This window comes from Alligator sinensis, unplaced genomic scaffold (genome assembly GCF_000455745.1).
Source record: "Alligator sinensis unplaced genomic scaffold, ASM45574v1 scaffold1356_1, whole genome shotgun sequence".
NCBI lineage: Eukaryota > Metazoa > Chordata > Crocodylia > Alligatoridae > Alligator > Alligator sinensis.
In genome coordinates, this window is record NW_005843466.1 from 81,261 (window position 1) to 101,201 (window position 19,941).

General features: G+C 44.8%; 1 protein-coding gene across 2 annotated transcripts in view; it reads right to left on the minus strand.

The window, feature by feature from the left end:
• The window catches only part of LOC102376517 (tubby-related protein 4), a 57,719-nt gene that overhangs the window by 16,025 nt on the left and 21,753 nt on the right, over positions 1-19,941 (minus strand). Inside the window, exons 1-7 of one of the 2 annotated variants that reach the window (XM_025195318.1) lie at positions 19,875-19,941; positions 16,743-16,967; positions 12,909-13,143; positions 11,183-11,327; positions 7,733-7,877; positions 6,057-6,150; positions 2,750-2,893 (exon numbers count right to left, since the gene is read on the minus strand). In XM_025195318.1, coding sequence (XP_025051103.1) covers positions 2,750-2,893; positions 6,057-6,150; positions 7,733-7,877; positions 11,183-11,327; positions 12,909-13,143; positions 16,743-16,919 — 940 coding nt within the window. In that variant the 5' untranslated portion in view covers positions 16,920-16,967; positions 19,875-19,941. The remainder of the gene's footprint in view (positions 1-2,749; positions 2,894-6,056; positions 6,151-7,732; positions 7,878-11,182; positions 11,328-12,908; positions 13,144-16,742; positions 16,968-19,874) is intronic. The other variant, XM_014527380.2, reaches the window with a different exon arrangement.

Sequence of the window (19,941 nt, forward strand, 5' to 3'; positions counted from 1 at the left end):
TAACAGAAATGTACTGATTGCATTTCCTTACTTAAAGGACTTGAAGAAAGGTGAATTGGAACTGGGAATTGTGCAGCAGCCAAATCTACTGCCATCATGTCCATGGTAACTGGAAAGTATGACTTCCATGGAAAGTTGAGATGGGCTGGGCCAAAACAGACCACTGGTTCATGTAGTCTGAAATCCTCCAATCACAGCCAATAACTAATTATTTCAATCAGTTCTGTAAAAGTCTGCCACCCTACACACCTGACATAACTTTACCACTAATATGATTAGCTTTTCCATCAATGCCAGCCATCAAAGGGAAGAATAAACATATAGATTTTTGTGGCGGCAGTTTTGCCAGCTTGCCACAGAGGGAGGTAGAAAGCTTAAACAAACTATAAGGCAAACTATAGTCACCTGTGTGATACCATACATGCCTGGCTCACCACACATTCCTCATGATGTCCCTACATTATCAGTTAATGCCTGGATGCATGGGATTTCATTGTTATCTTAGCCTGAACATACTTCAAGTATTGTTGTTATAGGTACTTTACACTTTCCCAAATAAAACTGTATTTGCCACTGTGCAGCCCAATATCCCCAGCAGGACTTTTTTCTCCATTTTTTCTAATTGAGTCCTTTCTTCACATAATCTGAAAAATTAAGTCAATTCACTATTCATTTCCTTTCCAAATCATCTTTTAATATATTCAACAGGACCTGGTCCTGGATTACAAAACTATTAACTTTTCCACAGTCCAAGAGTGGTTTTTTATAGTGTCTGTATTTCCTATCAAGATTTTCTCATTCCCCTTCCCTGCCCTTAATTCATGGCTATTTATTTTTCTTAATAAACAGCCCAGAAAAAAAGGCCTTTCTACATTTTTTTATTGAAAATATTTGTAAATGTTAGGTCAGAAATGAGTTTTCAGGAGGAATTTGAAAGAAGAGGGAGGAGTGGACAAGAGGAAAAATAACTGTTAGAAGAATCACTCTGTCCTCTTTCTATTAGCTTTTTTCAGAGCTCTGACAGATGTCACAATACTTTGATTGCACTAAGCTACAGTTTCCCAAATACAGCTCAGCACTTTCCTTAAATTAACTCTTTGCTATTAACCCTAGCACTGAGCTATGATGCAACAGTCTATAATTCACAGCACCCTTTTCAGCTCCTCTAATGTAAAACGAGTAGGTAAAATGGATCCAAGACAATCTAAATATTAGCAAGGGCCATGAATATCTTTCTGTGACTCAGGACCCATGTTAGGAAATCTCTGGCTTTGAGAATTTTCAAATATGTCAGACATATCTCTATTGCTTTGTACTTTTTCCTGTTTGGACCCTGGACCTGAACATAATCTAGGCTTGAATTAGGCCTCAGTTCAGCAGAGCGTTAGACCACGTACTTCATTTTAAACACACATTTTTTCCTGTTGAAGTCCTAAGGACTATTTTGATGGTTAAAGCCCAAGGTCCAAGTGCTTTAACAGAGCAGGCCCTTATGGCTTGATCCAGAATCCCACTTAAGTCAATAGGAGCCTTTCTATGGATCTTACTGTATTTTGGATTGAGCCCTTACTTCAGTAGCAAAACAAGGGGTAGGCCACCATGGAACCCTGGATGCTGACCATGGAGTAAAGGGGGGCCGGAATAGAGGCAGGGGGGACACTGAAGTGATGGTCAGAGGCTGGGCTCTGCATTCATTGGTTAACCCAGCAGCTGTTAGTTCCAGCTGGGCAAACCAGAAGCAGGATTCTCCTTGCACCAACTGTTACTGTGTTAATCATTTCAAAGCCACTGCCAAAATAAGGCTTTTACAGCCATGATCAACATCAGATAAGACTCTGCTGAACTCCTACACCCCCATTCTTCTGTGCTCAGCACAACCCCCTCCCCACCCCTCACTCTCTGCAGTTTCTCAACTTTCTCCCACACCTTCCTCCTGAAACAAATTTGAAGTCCCAAGAAGACGACACAGTGGATTCCAAATGGAACATGACAACAATGTCTCTGTTGCCCTCTGCACCAACAACAAGATATATATAAATTCATTTAACTTCTTTGCTACTGCACCATCCATTTTCTTTACATGTCTTGTTACAGCCTGGTGCTTCTACTTGCTGTCATTTGTCATGTTCACTTGCGATGTCTCATCCTCAATGCTCACCACATTGTTGGGGTCTCCCACTAGTCTCATGTCTGAGCTGAGCAAGTAGGCAAATATCCTCCCTGATGGCAAAATTAAAAAGAGGCTACTGAAGTATTCCTGTCTCTGTGCAGTGACAATCACAAATAAGAACTGGAATGAATGCATTGCATTTCCCAAAGGAAGCCAAGTCTGTATGGCACTGGGATGGTCACCTTTTCTCAAGCCTAAGCATACAGCACAGCAGTTCTGCGTACTGCTGCTGTCAGGTTACAAGAATGGGTCTGACAAGAGGTATAAAGGGCTTCACTCTGTGGACAAGTCTTACAGGATTTAATAGAGGGTGGTAAGCTGTCTATGAACTTTAAATTCAGCAGCAGAACTCTATCCTATGGATACAACTCTTCAATATTACTACAGGTTTAAAAAAAAAAACAGCCTAAAGAATCCTAATGACTTCAATCCTACCAAAATCATAAGATGTGTCCAAAAGGGGGACTCGGAGTGAGGAATTTTGCTTTGTCTATATTGGAGGGAAGAGGGGGGTGGGGGTGGGATCTGTCCACAAACTCACCAACCCCATGGGACTGCAGATATTGAATTCAACCTCACCTGGTAAATCATCTTCATCTTCACTGAACACATTGGGATTGAAGACGGGCAGGTTAATGTAGTCCATAGATATTTTTCGCACTTCTGGTAGATAAATAGTCATCTGCCTGGGCTGGAGGTGCAGCAAGCTGGTTTTATAAATAACTAGGCAAGAGTAAAACAGGAAAAATAATATTACATAGAGGGAGGCAACAGGAAGAGAGAATAAAGGGGAGTCCATAAAAAAAACCAAAGGGGGGGAATATAATTGCTTTTATGTGACATTACTGTCAAATAAATACATGCATGGTCTATTCTTGATTAGGCCACCATGCAATGCATAGCAGCAGAAACAGTTTAGAAGCAGGTCCTTGCTACCTGGAGGCCTTCTGGTATTCTTTTCTTTAGTTATTCATCCTTAACCAAAAGCTGCAGCACTGCTACATGCTGTATAGAGCAGTGTTTCCCAGACTTCTGATACCTGGAGAACATTTTTATTCTGGATTAGAATTGGTGGCACACTTCACTCTGACACCTGAAAAGGTAGAGTGTGTGTGTGTGTGTGTGTGTGTGCGCGCGCGCGCGTGTGTGTGTGTGTGTGTGAACATATGTAAGCCTGTGAAAATATAACTACATCTGTAGATATAAGACAGACAGATATAGATATATTTAAAATATTTTAAATATTCCATTCTCCTGCCAAAGGAAATCACACCACTGCTGAGATACACTGTGAATGGGAAGGAAGGAAGGAAGCAAGGAAGCAAGGAAGAGGAGAGAGGGGGAGAGACAGGCAGAGAGAGAGAAAGCAAGCAAGCAGGAGCTGTGCCCTGCTCTTTCCACTCTCTGCTCCCTTCCAACTCCTGGTCTGTATCTCAGGGGGCAAGGGCAGCCCCCACCGTTGAGGCTGCTCCTGCAGAGTTTCACATGTTGGTGACCACTCATGCCCCCTCCTGCTGACCTAAGAGTGTGGGAGGAGTGGAGGGGACAAGCCAGGCTGCAAAGTGTGGCTCCCTGCATCTTCCCACCTGCTTGCAGCAGAGGGTGTTGCTGGAGCATGGGGGGGCCAGCACAAGTGCTGCCTGGGGCATAGGGAAGGGTAGGGGAAGGCAGCTGCAGATGCCACTGGAGTTGCTGCGGCAACTTCAGGGTGCCAGACAGGGGAGAACATTTACCTCCTCACACAGGGGGATGTAGTGGCAAACCTCCATCACTCTCGTGGCACGCTAATGTGCCACAGCACACCCTTTGGGAAACCTTGGTACAGAGATTCAAATTTACAGACACAAATTCCTGAATTTCAAAACAGGAGCCCTTTAATATTTTTGATGGAAGGAAAAGGATCCTACTAACTTCCCTTCATGGTTATTTTTTTGTCCTTAGCTTTTCCCCACCTCTTCATATGTTTAAAAAAAAAAAGCCGTGAGGATCAATCACTGCAAAATACGGGTGTCATAAAAAACCCTTTATGTCTGTTTTGGGGTGGAATGGAGCTTTAAAAATAAAGAGAGTGATAACAGGATAAAACATTTCTCAGAACTGAACAACAGTGATAGTCAGGAGCTACAGGGACTGCTACTGGTGAAAAGCAAAAGATGCTTTATCCAAGGAACGCACAAAGGAGGTCTGTGGCATTCCACTGGCCATGCTGTCTCAGCACATGTGATCAGGCACTGCATTAACGTCTGAGAGTCCAATCCTGAATCCCCCAAAGTAAATGAAGAATGCTCAGTAGGTGCCTGATTAAGCCCAGATGAATCAAACTGACAGCTTGTTTAGAGTTCAGTTAATTTCCCTGTGAGAAAAGATCAAGTCCTGAAAGTGAAGCTGCCATCTCTTGGCAGAAGTCCCAATGACTGCTTTGCCCTTTTGATGCTCTCGGGCCAAACTGCCTGCACTGTCACAGGGTGGGAAAATTTCCACTTCTCTGGCACCGGGAGAAGTCAAACACTGCATTAAATATGTTACTTCAAGACTCCAGTTCAGAGCAGCAGTGCTTTGAAAAAGAAGTACCTGTTTCAAACACATGAGAGAGCTGATGGCAGTGACTCCTATTTCAGGAATTAATGTCCACGCTGGTCATGTTTTCAGAAACAGATTAAAGAAAAATTCCAGGGATACCAACCCAGGGAACTACTCCAAATCAGAGTTTAACAAGTGACAGAGGTGGTGCTAAACCCAAACTCCAAATGTTTGTGAACTCTGGGAAAGCTCTGATTTGGATCCAGATCAAAACATCATTACTTGGCCCTATCTCTACTAAATAAGCATGTACAGTAAAGGGGTTGGGGGGAAGAGATATTCAAAGGAGTGGCTAGCAATTCCTATCTTTGTGTAAGTGTTTTCATTCAGAGACTAGTTCCTGCCACCCTCATTCTTACTGGGTGCATCTACAAGTGACATTAATTTGACTGGGTAAACTTCTGCGCAGTTTGCACTGGAGTTTATTGCTCCTGGATACTGTGTTTACATGTGCACCTGGGACTGCAACACGTTGTCTGAGTGGCCCCAGCTGGCAGGGAGCCTGGGTGTCAGGCTGCCAGCCCAGGGCTGCTCCGATCTGGCTCAATATGCTGCAGAGGGGCTGGCTGGAACACAAGCGTGCTCCAGGGTGGGGCTAACTGGCACCTGAGACTTTACTGAGGAGCTAACTAGGCAACTTTGCAGTAAATGCCTCATGTACATGCACTCACTGGACTCACTGAGGAGTACCTCACTTTTTGCCTAGACCCAGTGACTGCCACAAGACTACACATGGGGAAGAGGATGATTCAATTAGAAGATGAGAGCAGGGCCCCAATGCTGCTGTCTTTCAATGGTGGCTACTATTTTCCTGACATACTAGCAGAAGTTATGCAATGATGCAAAAAATTCATGCAAAGAACCTTGGAAAAGCTACTGGAAGGTAAGTTTCTTCAAGTAATTTTGATATAAGCAGTAGTTAAAAATATATTACAGCCCGTAGCTTACAACAACTTACAGGGAAACTCTCCTGTCTCCCAAAGTTTTCTTACTAGAAAATCTATTCTGTCATTCCTATTTCTGATAATCAAAGTACCCAAAGGGCAGATTCCAGCTTGATTGCAATTTACCTTTTTTACCAAAACTAAGATTCAACATTTTTTCTTGATTTGCTCCTGTTATTCCATCTAGAGATGTGAATCTCCTCTAATTCCACTGACATTTTCACATAACCTAATTCTTACCCTCTAGGGAGAAAAACAGCATTGCTCAAAGACATCTGTACACCACTTTAATGAAAATTATGTTTTTGTTACTTGTTAGCAAGAGTTTGAAACTGAAAATAATCAATCAGGTTCATTTTTACCTGCACCCAAGTTAGTTGGTAGAAAAGCAGCCAAACCCACAATTTTAAATTTGGTTCCCCAGATATTAGATGTAACCTGAGCAAGGTAGTTGTGCTGGAAAAAAAAAAAAGAAAAAACACAATTAAACTTTTCAAACTTTATTCATGCCTTCAAAATTTTCACAAGTAAATAGCCCTTTAAAAACATACAAATCTAGTGTTGTTTTGTGCAAACTCTAATGCATGTGACTCACTGACAGATAATGCTATTTGATTGTCTGCAGGCTTATAAAAACTCTTTGAGTATTAATACTACTACAAATGATAAAGCAAGTTCATCTCATTCTCTGATTCTCTAAACATCAATTAGTACATATTTTCAAAAAGGACTGGGATTTGTCCCAGTCTCATTTTGTGTTCTGGGCATTGTCACTTGCAGAAATTATATGCGTGGCAACCAAACAGGTCATTCAATGGAGAGCTGGCAGGAGAGGGAACAGGAGTCACCAGTAAGAGCAAGATTGTTCTGATACTTGTTTCTCCAACACAAGAGTACAGCACAGCTTTCCTGTATGTTTGCACTAATAAATTCTAAGGGAGCTTCTCATTTTCTCATCAGATTGTAAGGATCACTTACCAAGCAACAAATGAAACAGAAAGGAATTATTACTGATAACCAGCATTTATACAGCACAAGCACTTTCCCAAAGTGTGTACCATTGCTTTACAGATGGATAAACTAAGGCTCTGAGAAGTGAAGTGATTTGCCCGAGGTCTGAAAGAGTAAATGAGTCAAGAACAGAATCCAAGTCTCTGATCTTACTGCTTTATCCACTGAACTTCTGCCATAACTTCTGCACAAGCATCAAAAGTGCCAGGCTCCCTGTCCACTATTTCAAACACAACTTGCTGGCTTGGAGGGAGGCAGGGTAAGAGGTGGGGCTAGGAGAGGGAGGGAGGAAAGGAGAAGGTTGGGAGAAAAGAAAATAGTTCTGTTTCCTAACCCAGTAATTCCTTCACCTCTTCAGACTGACTACAAGGCAGCTGCTGTAGTGGTATCAACACACAGCCCTAAGGGACTATACAGGAACCAGAAACTGATTTCAGAGAGGCCTTCAAGCAGACAAGAATGTATCAACTAGAATAAAAATGTCTGCCACAGGTTCTCCTAAGATAAGTAGTTGCTTTTAAAAAGTCAGGATGAAATCCCTCACTGAATTCAAAGGGGCCTGAATTTCAGCTTTACTACCCATTATCATATAGTGGCATTTGAAGTTCTACAGGGGATTCCTATTATAAGTGCAGGCAAGTGACTAGAATCTTGATCCCACTGGACACGTCTACACGTTCGTTAAGGCGCAGTGGTTACTTGTATAAACAAGTACTAAATAAATTTGCGGTAACCAGAGTTACTGCACGGTAGCGCTGGCAAATGCCTTTTCAGTGATGCTACTGTGCAGTAACCTAATAATACTGCACAGTAGCATATTAGCACTGTCCGTGCCATAATGTGCTACTGCAAAGTGTTATTAGGCTACTGCAGTTAGCATATCATGTAGTTGTGTCCACTGTGTAGCAACCATCATTAGATGGCAGGTTTTTTATAGCAAACTCTGGAGATTTATCATTGATGGCTGCCTTTGGAAAGAAAATACATATTTGGATGCAAGCATGACTACATCATTACTAGACAATACCTGAGTGATATCTTCCAATGGAAACTCTCTTCGAGTTAGGCTTGGTGAACCAATAGAAGGTTTCCTTATTGGTAATCTTGGAGACCTTGATATCTCCTGAGCAGCTCGTGACATTTTTGGAGATTTGCGGGCTTCTATATTAATTCTGTAAGGAAAGCAATAATCAGAATGATTCAGCAAGCATGGATGGGCACACTTAATGTCTTCATGTATACAGAGGACAGTGAAAGTAACTTGCATACTCTGTTCAAGTGATGAAACCAACAGATGGACAATGGTTTGACTGTCCACCATCTGTTTAGCCTAAAGCGGAACTGTCCAACTGGCAGCCCACAAGGAATTAATTTTCAGCCCACAGGTTCCCACCTGGCCACCACTTCCGTCATCCCTCCAGTTGCAATAGCTCCCTCATTCCTCCAACTTTTGCTTCCTGCCCCTGCTCCAGAGCTGAGGTGCTCACACAGTGCAGTGCAGCAAGGAGGCACCCAGTGTGGCGCAGTGCAGGGAGGGAGTCCATGGGTGCAAGGGCTCCATGGCTCACCCTGGTGCTGTCTGTGTAGTGGAAGTAAAAGCTGGAAAGTCCTGGCCTAAGGATAGTATTCTATTGGCCAAATTTAAAGGTGACATGTAAAGAGATGCAAGTCAGACGTCCTGATTCTAACTTAGACTCCGCCCTCCTTAGGACTGCTCAGCAATGTGAAGGGGGAGGTGTAACACAGCAAAAGTTGTGCTCTCGTACTCAAAGGGGCATAGGCAAGCAGCAGAGCAGCTTGCAGGTGGCTGTACTCCCAATCAGGCACAACTGCCTGGTTGGGAACAGGGCCCAGCTGTTTGTGATAAAAGCAGGACCTGAGCAGTGGAGCCACCAGTTTGCTGCTAGCAGTCAAGGGGAGAACATCACCTCTCTGGAGCTGCTGTTCACATAACATCACGGAGGTAAAGGGCAGGAACTATGGGGATGGTGGAGGCTCCTGGTCCTGAGGCATGACCTAAAACTACACCCTGCTGGGGCTGGACGGTGTAGTAGGACTGCTGGTGGTGGGGCAGTCCTCAGGAAATACCTCACCTGTGCCTCCCCAGTGAAGGATGAGTACAGGGTGCCAGAAAGCTTCAGCCCCCGCTGCCTTGTGAGTTACCCTAGGGAAGGAAAAGGCTAGGGGACCACACCCCAAAGACAAAGCAAAGGGCCCAGATTTATGGGGTGGAGCCTGAGGCAGGGTCCTGGTCATGTGAAGGGGCCAGAGACAGGGCCCAGGTCCACAGAGAGGCTGGAGATTCATAAAGGGAGCTGGGTGTGAGGCTCCAAGGGGGGTGGGATCCTGAGGCCAAGAAGGAGGTGTGAAGCCCCAGGGGCAAAGGGATTGATGCCCAGTGTCGGGCAGGGGATTGAGTCCCAGCGTCAGGTGTGTGCGGACCAAGAGAATCCAAAGCCAGGCAGGGAGCCTGAGGCAAAGAGAGGGGCTGTGAGCCCCGAGTGGGGGTGAAGACAGCCCAGTGCAAGGACACAGGAAATGAGAGTCCCAACATGAGGGCACAGAGATTGCAAACTCCAGTGTGAGGGCACAGGAGTGAAAGTCCTGAAGTGAGGCACTGGAGAGAGGGTCCCAGTGTGAGGGCATGGGAATGACAACGCTAGTGTAGGGGCACTGGATCATAGGCTAGGTGTTAGGCCATTAATACCATCTGCGAAGCATGGGGCACATTATAAGGGGAGGTTCGGAGCCATGTATACACCCTTAGCATCAGGGCAAGCAAATGGGCAGCCGCCTGCCTTGTTTTCAACATCAAATGGTTTTCATCAAAGGTGCGGCAGGAGAGGCAGGTGGGTGGGCGGGCTGCCCTGAAACAAGTGGGCGGGCCCATGACTCAACCGGCCCCAGGATACATGCTTGTTACAGGAGGTGATGTAACTTACATGTCACAGAGTCATGAAAAGAACGTGGTAGCAGGCAGACTCTGAGTAAAGTCCATGAGAAAGCCAAGATTACATTTTGGCTGCTGGATTTGGGTCCCTGTGCCATTAATGAAAGCCAAGCTTCACAAATTTAGCCAGCTCTCCTCTTCTGAGGAAAACATTATTTATGCTTTCTCTAATGTAAATATTTCAAATGGGGCTCCAGGATGTGAGTCTGAGGGGCTGAAAAGGGGCCTTTGCTGGAGAAAAACGCATTGCATTTAGGAAGGGAAAAATTCATCTCATCAGCAAAGCAGCCTGATATTTTTCTTTCTTTTTGAGCCACATCTGCTTTGCTGATGTATTTGTTGAACAGTAAGGTTCATAACTTTCCTGTGATTTCAGATGAGAAGCTCCATTTTCTGGGCCTCAAACTATAGCCAGCAGGCCTGACTGCCTGCTAAGAAGTCATAGGTAAAGTACCAGCCTTTACTGGAAGCTATGTGTAATCTGATGCTGACAGCTCACTGGCATCAACAAGACTCTGCATGGGTGTACCATTCTGCCTATGCACCTTGGGTTGCAGGCTCAGGCTTTGGATTTGAGGAGTCAGGTGCTATTTAACAGTGAAGAGCAAAATGAAAAGGAAAATGCAGAAATTCAGAAGGGCAAGGGCTAGACTTCATATCAGCCTACAAGCAACAGCATTAGAAACGAGAGTTTTGTGTGTATAGAAAACCTCTTCATTCTAGCTATGGCTGGCAAGAGCTGCAAAGCACCTAGCATAATGGGGCCCTGCATTGTACTCGTGGCCCCTTGATGCTACTACAAAACAAGCAATAATCAACACACATGGCTGGACTTGATGTAATTTTCATTTTTCCCCACAGACTTCACCATTAAACATGGATGGATGCGAGTGCTGAAGGTAACAATTGCCTGCTGCTTAAACCATGTGACTGAGCGCCTTTACCATTATTTTACCAACCAATAAGACACGAAAATACAATGACAGGCCATTTTAAAGATGACATTTTCATTATATAGCCACCTGAAAATTTCTATGTAGAAGGTGTTGGTAGAGACTTTGTCCACACACAGTTCTACATCAAAAAATTGTGAGAGAGGTGTGTGTGTGTGTGTGTGTGTGGCATGGGGGGAGGAGGAGAGGGGAGGAAAAGGAACAGAATAGAATGAAGAATGAATTGAAAACGTTGTAGAATATTCCTTTGCTATCATGGACACACCACATGCCCTGGACTTTTTTCTGGCTTGATGAGCTATCTGCAAGAGGCAGACTGAGGCTGGGGAGTTTGCTTACATTATTATTGCAGCTAACCATAGAGGATGATTTTAGGGGCTTGATAAGGTCTGCAATGTTCTCTCAGGGAGAAAAAAAAAAGACTCCTGAGAAGCTGTAATTTCCACAGGCAGATTCTTGCCAATGAAAGGTGTAAGAACATCCCCTTCTGCTTTAATTATATGAGGCATCAAGACAGTACTAAAAAAAAAAAGACCTAGAAAAAAGGAAGATAAAACAGCCAAGAAGGGATTACCTGGGGAGTTTGGGTGACTTGCTAGCTCGACTGATTTTGGGAGATTTCTTTGCAGCCCAGTCATCACTCAGTTCAATATCGCTGGAGTCTGAGCAGTTGCAGCTGTCAATCACAGTGGAAATCAAGCTGTTTCCATAGATTTCATCTACCAAGACAGGTCCCAAAAAATGTAAGAACCATTTCAGAAACCTGATCCCAATTTCAACTGTCAGTCATCTGAGACATAAACCTGATCCACAAGCAGAGCTAGGATAAAATGGTAGCAGGGAAAATTGGCTCTTTTTCAAAATGCCCAATATAACCTCAGAATTTCAGATGGCCCACATTCAAGTGAACAATGCTCATTTGTTCAAGGTGACTCGCAGACAGAGACTGAAAAATATCTCCTGTTAACTAGTAACTGATCCATAAGCTAATGGGGCTTAGCTTCTCCCCCACCAAACGCAGGGCAGCAGTACGGCTGCAGCAGGGGTAGGGAGGGAGTGGGGAGTGTGGCTGGGGCTGCACAGCCAGGGCGGGGCACAGGACGTGGGTTGGAGCTGTAAGTGGATTGTCTGTGGGTGTGGATCCTGCTACTACATGCACCCCAGGAGGCATGGGGGACATGTGCCCCCAGATCTGCGCTGGGGGAGGCAGGCTGCCACTGTGGGCTGGAGCCTATGCCAGGCTCTTCCTGGCAGGGATGAGGGTGGGGAACAGGGGAGGGCTGGGCTGGGCTGCACTCAGGGCAGGCAGGGGAGGTGCTGGAAACAGGCTGGGGGAGGTCAGGGGGGCTGCAGACACCCCAAAATTTGCCATAGCCCCCAACCCCCTCTCTCAGCACTGCCACCACCCACCCTAAGCACACCCTGGTATAGTCCAGCGCAGCCCCAGCCCAAGACCACAGCGGCAGCTCACATCCCCCTGCACAAATCTGGGAGCACACGCCCCACATGCCTTCCCAGGGTGCACGCTGTGGTGGGAGCCACCACCCTCTCCCTATGCTGGGCGTTCCCCATGACAAGCCACTTGTGGCTCTGTCCCACCCCTAAAATAATTTTTTCCCCTATGCCTATGAACTGATCCCTCCCAAATCAGGATTCAGGAACTTGCATTTTGTAAACCAGAAGCCAATGTGATCAGAGTTTGATGACTGGCGCGTTAAGGATGGAAACAGATATCACCCTGACATTCCATTTGTGCTGCCATGACATGTTTTATGATGGCACAAACACTGAGCAAACAGACCCTGATATCCTTTGTTGCACCACATGAAAGGAAAATCAGTGGCACAACAAAAGGTGGTTATAGACTTTGCTGCTTTATTGCGGTGGACATCTATTACCACTGTGGCATTTTTCCCCACTCAGCCAGAACCATGGGTTTGGCTGGGCAATGGAAAACCCCACTCTCCCCCGCTCAGCCAGATCTGGGTGGGGGAAACTATCCCCTGCTCAGCCAGACCTGGAGCATGGGTCTGATGCTGACAGCATCAGGGGCAGGACAAGGAGCAGTGTATTTCCCCTTGCGAAGCAGATCATTTGTGCTGTGGACCCATCACGGCACAGCCGATCCACTTCATTCAGTGACATCTATTTCTAACCTAAGTTCCTAATGAAGAGACTGCTGCTTGCTGTGGAAAAGCACTGCAGTTGCTACCCATCAAGCAGTTCTTTGGGTAAACAGGATTTCAGTCTCTGGAACTTGCAAGCTAGAACCTTCCTAAACACTTATAAAACTGTCCCACCTGCTTTTCCGTCCGTCTTAGGATCCATGATGACAAATTCTGGCCGCAGTTTGCTGATCCGGCGCCCTTTTAAGATTGGCACCAATCCCCCTAGGTATTCCAAGTACAGTGTATAGCATGGACCTCCGACTTCAGGATCATCCTCTGTCCGCTTCATGGTACAGTGCAGCCGCTCATTGCCAGCTGTTGGGTAGCTGACAAAATCTCTCATGTTGTTGGGGTCTGGGATTGGAGGCTTAAGTGAATAGAAAAGAGTAAGAGAAAGTTACTTTTGTATTATTCTTTGTCCTTGAGCTCAGCAATACCACCCTTATTAAGTGGGGTCTACAGATTAGAGTCCTGCATTGGGTCAGGTACCCATGGGTGACCCACAAAGTGAGTTGGGTTCAGGTGGGACTATGACCTACTTCACATTTTGCAGTTTAGGTGAGGGTCTGAAAAAAAATGTTTCAGGTTAGCTTCAGGTAGGAATGTCAGCCTCACCAATGGCTGCTGAAAGATGTAAAAAAATAAGTGCTTCACCGGAAGAAGCAGCACAAAGGACATCAAACAAAGAATGGCTGCAAAGGAGAGCAAAGAAAAGACAGGTCACACCCTGATCACCTGTCTTGGCAGGAAGTGGCCAGTGGTGTCCTGCAGGGTTCAGTTCTTGGCCCCGTGCTGTTCAACATCTTTATCAACGATTTAGATGAGGATGTGGAAAGCACACTGGACAAGTTTGCAGATGATACTAAGTTATGGGGAAAAGCAGTCACGCTAGGGAATAGGTTGCAGATCCAATTGGACCTGGACAAGCTGAAAAGGTGGGCAGACTGGAACTGGATGCAGCTCAATAAGGATAAATGCAGAGTGCTTCATCTGGGGAGAAGTAACCAGCAACATGAATATAGGTTAGAAGGAGATATCCTGGTCAGCGTGATGGCTGAAAAGGACCTCAGGGTTATGGCTGAATACAGGATGAACATGAGCTGCCAGTCTGATGCTGTAGTCAACAGAGCTAATAACATACTGGGATGCATTAGACAATGCATTGTGAGCAGGGCTAAGGAAGTGATACTTCCTCTCTACTCGGTGGTGGTGAGACCCCAGCTGGAATACTGTGTCCAGTTCTGGGCACCCCACTTGAAAAAAGACATGGAGAATCTTGAAAGGGTCCAGAGAAGGGCCACAAGAATGATTAAGGGCCTGGAGGAAAGACTAAGGGATCTAGGACTGTTCAACCCGGGGAAGAGAAGACCGAGGGAGGACGTGGTGGCCATCTATAAGTATGTAAAGGATGAATATCAGAAGCTGAGAGAAAAACTATTCACTAGGGCGCCCCAGAGGAGGACAAGGAGCAATAGCCATAAACTGTTAAAGGATGGTTTCAGGTTAGATGTAAGGAGGAACTTCTTTATGGTAAGGGTAACCAGAATCTGGAATAGACTTCCCAAGGAGGTGGTGTAATCCCCAACTTTGGAAGTCTTCAAGAGGAGACTAGACAGACACCTAGCTGGGATCATTTGATCTCAGCAGTATTGCTGCCCAGAGCAGGGGGTTGGACTCAATGATATTTCAAAGTCCCTTCCAGCTCTTAATTTCTATGACTCTATGATTCTATGATCTTTTCTTTGATCTCCGCAGCCATTTTGAACACTAACTCGCTGCTTCTTCCAGTAAAGCACATTTTTTTTCTTCATATTTGTCAGCAGCTCCCCGGAATTGAATCAGCTTTAGACAAAAACACCAAAAAGCCCCATCAAAGTGCTCAATCTATAGAGACACTGCAGAGTCAGTTTGAACTAACGTGCTGCTGCTACCAGCAAAATGTAGGGTTTTTTTTTCATGTTTGTCAGCAGCAGGTTGTGAATTTGTCTACAGCAGGTTAGGTTGGTCCACGAGTAAGAAGACTTGCTAATGTGGGTTCAGTTGTATATACCAAGTGCAGGTTCCGAAAGTGGGCCTTTAAACTCAGACCCACACAGGAGTCTACAACAGATCACCATTAGCCTAAACTAATCTGAGAACCACTTAGTTACACAGCAGTGAGAGAGACATACCTGCTGGTTGGGCCAAAACCTGTACACAGAAAATAAAAGTTAAGTAAATGATAAGCAGAAACATGGTCTTCTAGTTAGGGTACTGGTCTGGGCCCAGGAAATCTAAGTTTAATGCTCAGCTCTGCCATGGTTTTCTATGGGACTGTGGACAGGCAACATAAGTCCGTTCTACATGTGATATATATTATTCAATTAACTGGTTAATTGTGCAATAAATTTAGGCCAAACACGTGCAAGAAAATTATCATACTGACTATGCAGCTATAAAAAGAGCCAACCTGCTACAAAGTTAGTGCCTGAAAAGGTGCAACGACTCTACAGCTAGTTTCTATCCCACTTTAATTTTAATGTGTAGAAGGGCCCTCAGGCCTTTTCCCTGTTTGGGCCTGCAACTCCTTTCATCATTTGTAAAAATGGGATATAGCAATCCTTCTGTCATCTGCTTCATCTCTATAGATTATGAGCTTTTTTGGGACAGCGACAGTCTGATATTGAGGTTGTGCAATGCCCAGCACTGAGGGGCCAGAGGATGGTTCTATAGTACCAAAATGCTGCTATTGGTATTATTGTTATTATTATTACTGATAAATTGCCACATCTTAGTTTCTTCCAAAACAAATATAAAAGGGAATAAGAGCTGGCGAAAAAAAGAGATAGAGTAAAGCAGGTCCTGGTGAATAGGGAGCTTTTCTATACTACAGTACATACCTTTGGAGATGGAAGAATTACAGCTACAGTATGTCAATTACTCTTTTCCAAAGGTACCAGTTATAATATAACCCTGTGTTTTAGAGACTAACCCATTCCAGAAATATTTATGTATACAAATTACTAAACTAGCAATACACAAAATGCTCTCTCATAAACAAACCAAAGCATGATTCACCATGTGGCAATAATGGGTCGTTATATAACGGATTCAGTTTGCTCTCACTTAAAACAGTGTATGCTTGAATAGATTCCACTGGCTTCAAAGCACCTACTCCAGATTGACACTGTTATACCCAGAAGTTGAATTTGTCCCAATAAAATGAAATGGTAATAAGCACCAGCACTACATAAAATGATCAGATGCGTCTAAGCACTTTACTTGCTAAGACCTCAGTTCTGGGATGGTATAAACAGTTCTGGGATCCACAGGTGTAGCTGAGGGCATGATTAGAAGACACAGGGATGGAGCAGATGGCCCTGCAATTAGCACTTGGTAAGTAATTCTGTTGATGATATGCAAAAAAGAAAAATATCCGCTCATTCTCTCTTAGCTGTGTTGGCTCAGCAGGGCTAATGGGGCTGAGTGGCAATAAAATATTGTTTCTGTCAGTAATTTCAAGGCAGACAACTCCAGTAAGTACAGATATTTGGGGCTGCCAATGTACAAGCATCCTGACATACAGCTGGGAGATAAGAGTTCCATTGTCTGTGTAGCTCCAACACAACCAATGTTAGACCAATATTACCATCACAATGGGGTGGATCTTCAGAAATCTGCTGAGTGGCAGGCACCGTGAACTCACAGGCTTTTGCTTGACAGACCAACCATAAAGGAGACCTCATGATTAATATTCTGAGCCTTATTTTGTGTGCTGAAGCAGTGTAAATGAGCCCTTTTTATTTTTCATCTTCAGTCTCTCTCCTTTTTGGTTCCTCTTTTCTAACTGGGAACCACTGGGTTAAATTCTGGCTCCCTGATGTCAATTGGAGCTCTTTCATTGACTTCAGTGGGGCCAGGATGTTCCCCCTTATCTCTTGGGAACACCTGAGTGAAGAATGAAAAAAAGGCTCCGATTCCTTTTACCTTGATTGTTGGTGTGAAGGCAGTGGTGAGGTATGAGCAGAGCCGAGGAGGCAAGGTCAGTTTGCTGATATCTTTGTCATCTCGCAGGCAGCTTGCAATGGTCTGCTGGCAGAGAAGCTGCAAACTGGAGACCCTGTGCTCTACTCGGACCACGTACAGCGCAGGGCCAGAAGCCATGAGCAGGCGCGAGTCCCTGTGGCCCCAACAGATAGAGATAATGGGACGCTGCAAGGAAAGGAAGATTGCACAACTTAGTGCAGCATAAGCTTTCTCCTGGACATTGGTACAGCAAGATGCATGTTCAACAGCAACATTTGAATCCAGTGTCAAGGTTCTCCAAAAGGTAAAAATAAGAGTAGCTTTGCACTGAGTTACTGTCACTGGCAGAAAGTGTGATTAGCCCTTTGCCATTTCTGCCTCCCAGTCCCAAACTGACCACTCCCCCATACTGCCCTTTTACAAAGTATTTCCAGATGAAAAAAAAAATCTAAATCACCATCATGGACAGACTATACATACTGCCCTTTCTTCATTTTTTTGTTCAGTGATATAAATGTCCAAATTCATACCAATTAACAGAATAATGGTGAGTGAGAGATGGAACTGGATTGAGGTTTCTGAGACTTAAAAGATAAGGCAACAGCTAAATCAGGCCCTCCTTTGTACACTGTAACAAAAGGATGTTACTTTGATATACCTGGCTGTACGTTTGGGCAAATTTAGGACACACACACAAATTTAAGACAGCTAATGTTGCACCTGTTTGTGATATTCTCTGATACAGGAGTCAAGTAACATAGGTGGATTGAAAAAACAGACTGGTTAGTTTTGTAACAACCAGCTTGTAGTGAGGTGTATGCCAAGATAAGGGCAATGTCATACTTGAGGGCTAGAGTTGATTCCCATGAGTCCAATTTTCCCCCAAAAATCCTTGAAGCTTTGTCCTACATAGTATGGAAGGGGCTCTCCATACTACTCTCTTTAAATCTTCTTCCTATCATGATGCCTCCAGAAAGCTATTGTGCCATGACCACTGTTTATTGAACTTTCACAATTCTCTTACTGTTAGCTGTGCTCTCCTTAACATCTGTTGTGTCCACCTGTCATCTCTTGTCTCTGTGTGTAAGCTCAAGGGGGCTGTCTTTTAATTGTGCGTGTGTGTACTGTGTATAGCACTATGGAATCAACAGCAACAGAGGTGAGAAACAAATTGTCTCTTCTGTGAATAATACTGCACAGCAGGCTACCATAAGCACATTCTAACAAGGCTTGTTTCTTCTTCTGAAGCATTGGTTACTGGCTATAATCCTATGCCCAACGGATTAGGTCCTGTTCTTTAGATGAAGAATGGACACAATTTACTGAAAGGATGGAGATGTGTTAACATGGTCAATTAGGGACGTTTTATCCTTCTAATCAGAATACACCAAACAAGAATTAACCACACAGAAGGCAGGTGTTAACAAAGAAAACCAAGTAATCAGGCTTTTCCTCCCCCCACCTCTGAAAAATGTGAAAGACTACACAACACACAGAAACCTGGACTAGATTAGCAAAGATGTTAGTAAGCCTCAGAGACTGACTTTTTTTGAATTGTGACTTCCGAATATTTCAAGATGAGAAACCAGAGCAAACTGATTTTTATGTGAATGACAGGAAGTGCAGCTGCACAATGCCACCTCAATGCTTATTATCAAGATAAATAGTAGGATGAAGCAACTTTCTACCAGAGAAAATTTTACCCGCTGTGCCATCTCAACCTGATTTTAAATTTCAAGGAAAATACTGGTTTTAAGACAGGGCGGTGGGTGGGTGGGAAGTAGAGCAGTTTCCTTTTCAGTAAAACTAGGCACCGCAGACACACACACAATCCCATACCCACACAACACAACCTTGCATGGAGGTATGTACCCTCTGGCTGACTGATACGCAAGTGCAAAACAACAATATGTGAGCATTATGGTTTTCACAGCAATTGCTAAAGGCTCTTTGTAGTGAAGAACGACACTTCAAAAGGAGCCAAAACATCCTTGTGGTATCATGAGCAACCTGCTACATAGCCTGTCATCACCACACGTTCAGGGCAGAGGTTTGGTCAGTTCAAAATTCCATTTAATTTTGGATGCTTAAAAAGAACCCTTGTTCTACAGTACAGGATGTTCTACAATATGAGCATGAACCACATTTCAGGGCTCTACTGGTACCTCACACTGGTTGGGAACTGTGAGCTGGTCAGTGCAGCCCACAAAATAAGCAGGGTTGAATGGAGAGGGCACAAGGCAAATGCACCTGAGGGAGATGTTGACTCATCCAGTGAAGCCCTGGGAGAGGGCACCAGTGGATGTGCAAAGGCATGCATCCTACCATGAGTACAGCTAGTACTTTAAATCCAAACTACATCCTTTCGCATAAATCAGTTGAATCAATTCATATATATATATATATATATATATGATGAAGATTTTCAATGATTTTCATAGATTAGATTGTTAGGGGCTGGAAGGGACCCTGCAGATCATCGGAGCCAGGCCATGCCCCCTCCCCTGCACTGCCCTGGGCCATGCCCTCTTCCTCCTGCACAGCTGGGCTGGGGCTTTGCCATGCCTGCCCCATACATCAGATCAGGCCAACCAGTTGGATCCAGCCCACAGATGGACCAGGTACTGCCTATCCAGACTGCAGGACAAAAAGGTTGGGTACCACTGGCTTAGAACATTTTATTTTGAACATCCAGTGTTCTCTATACCAGGGGTATCAAAGTCACCTGTGTCCTCAGGCAGAATCCAGAAGGCAAGGAGCCTCCCGGGCCAGGTCCAGACCCAGTGAGGGTGATAACGCCTGTGGCAGCAGCAGGGCAAGTGGCAGGGGAGTGAGATGTCAATACAGCCTTCACTTGCCCCTCCTCCACTCTCCCACAGACACACATACCCAATGGGACTCTATAGCTGGGAATTTGGCAGCAGGCTCTGTCCCTGTTTGTCCCACCCCCAAATTCCCAGAACCTCAGGGTCCCCCATAGACCTCATGAAATGGCTCCATGGGACATACCCAAATCACAGGCCACATGTCTGACATCCCTACTTTAAATCATCAACCAGTCTCTGGGCTAGTATTGGTTTGTTGGGTGCTTACTGATGCTCCAGACACATTTTGCCAGAACTTTCACCGGGGCAGCATGTCAGCCGGACTGTTCTCACGT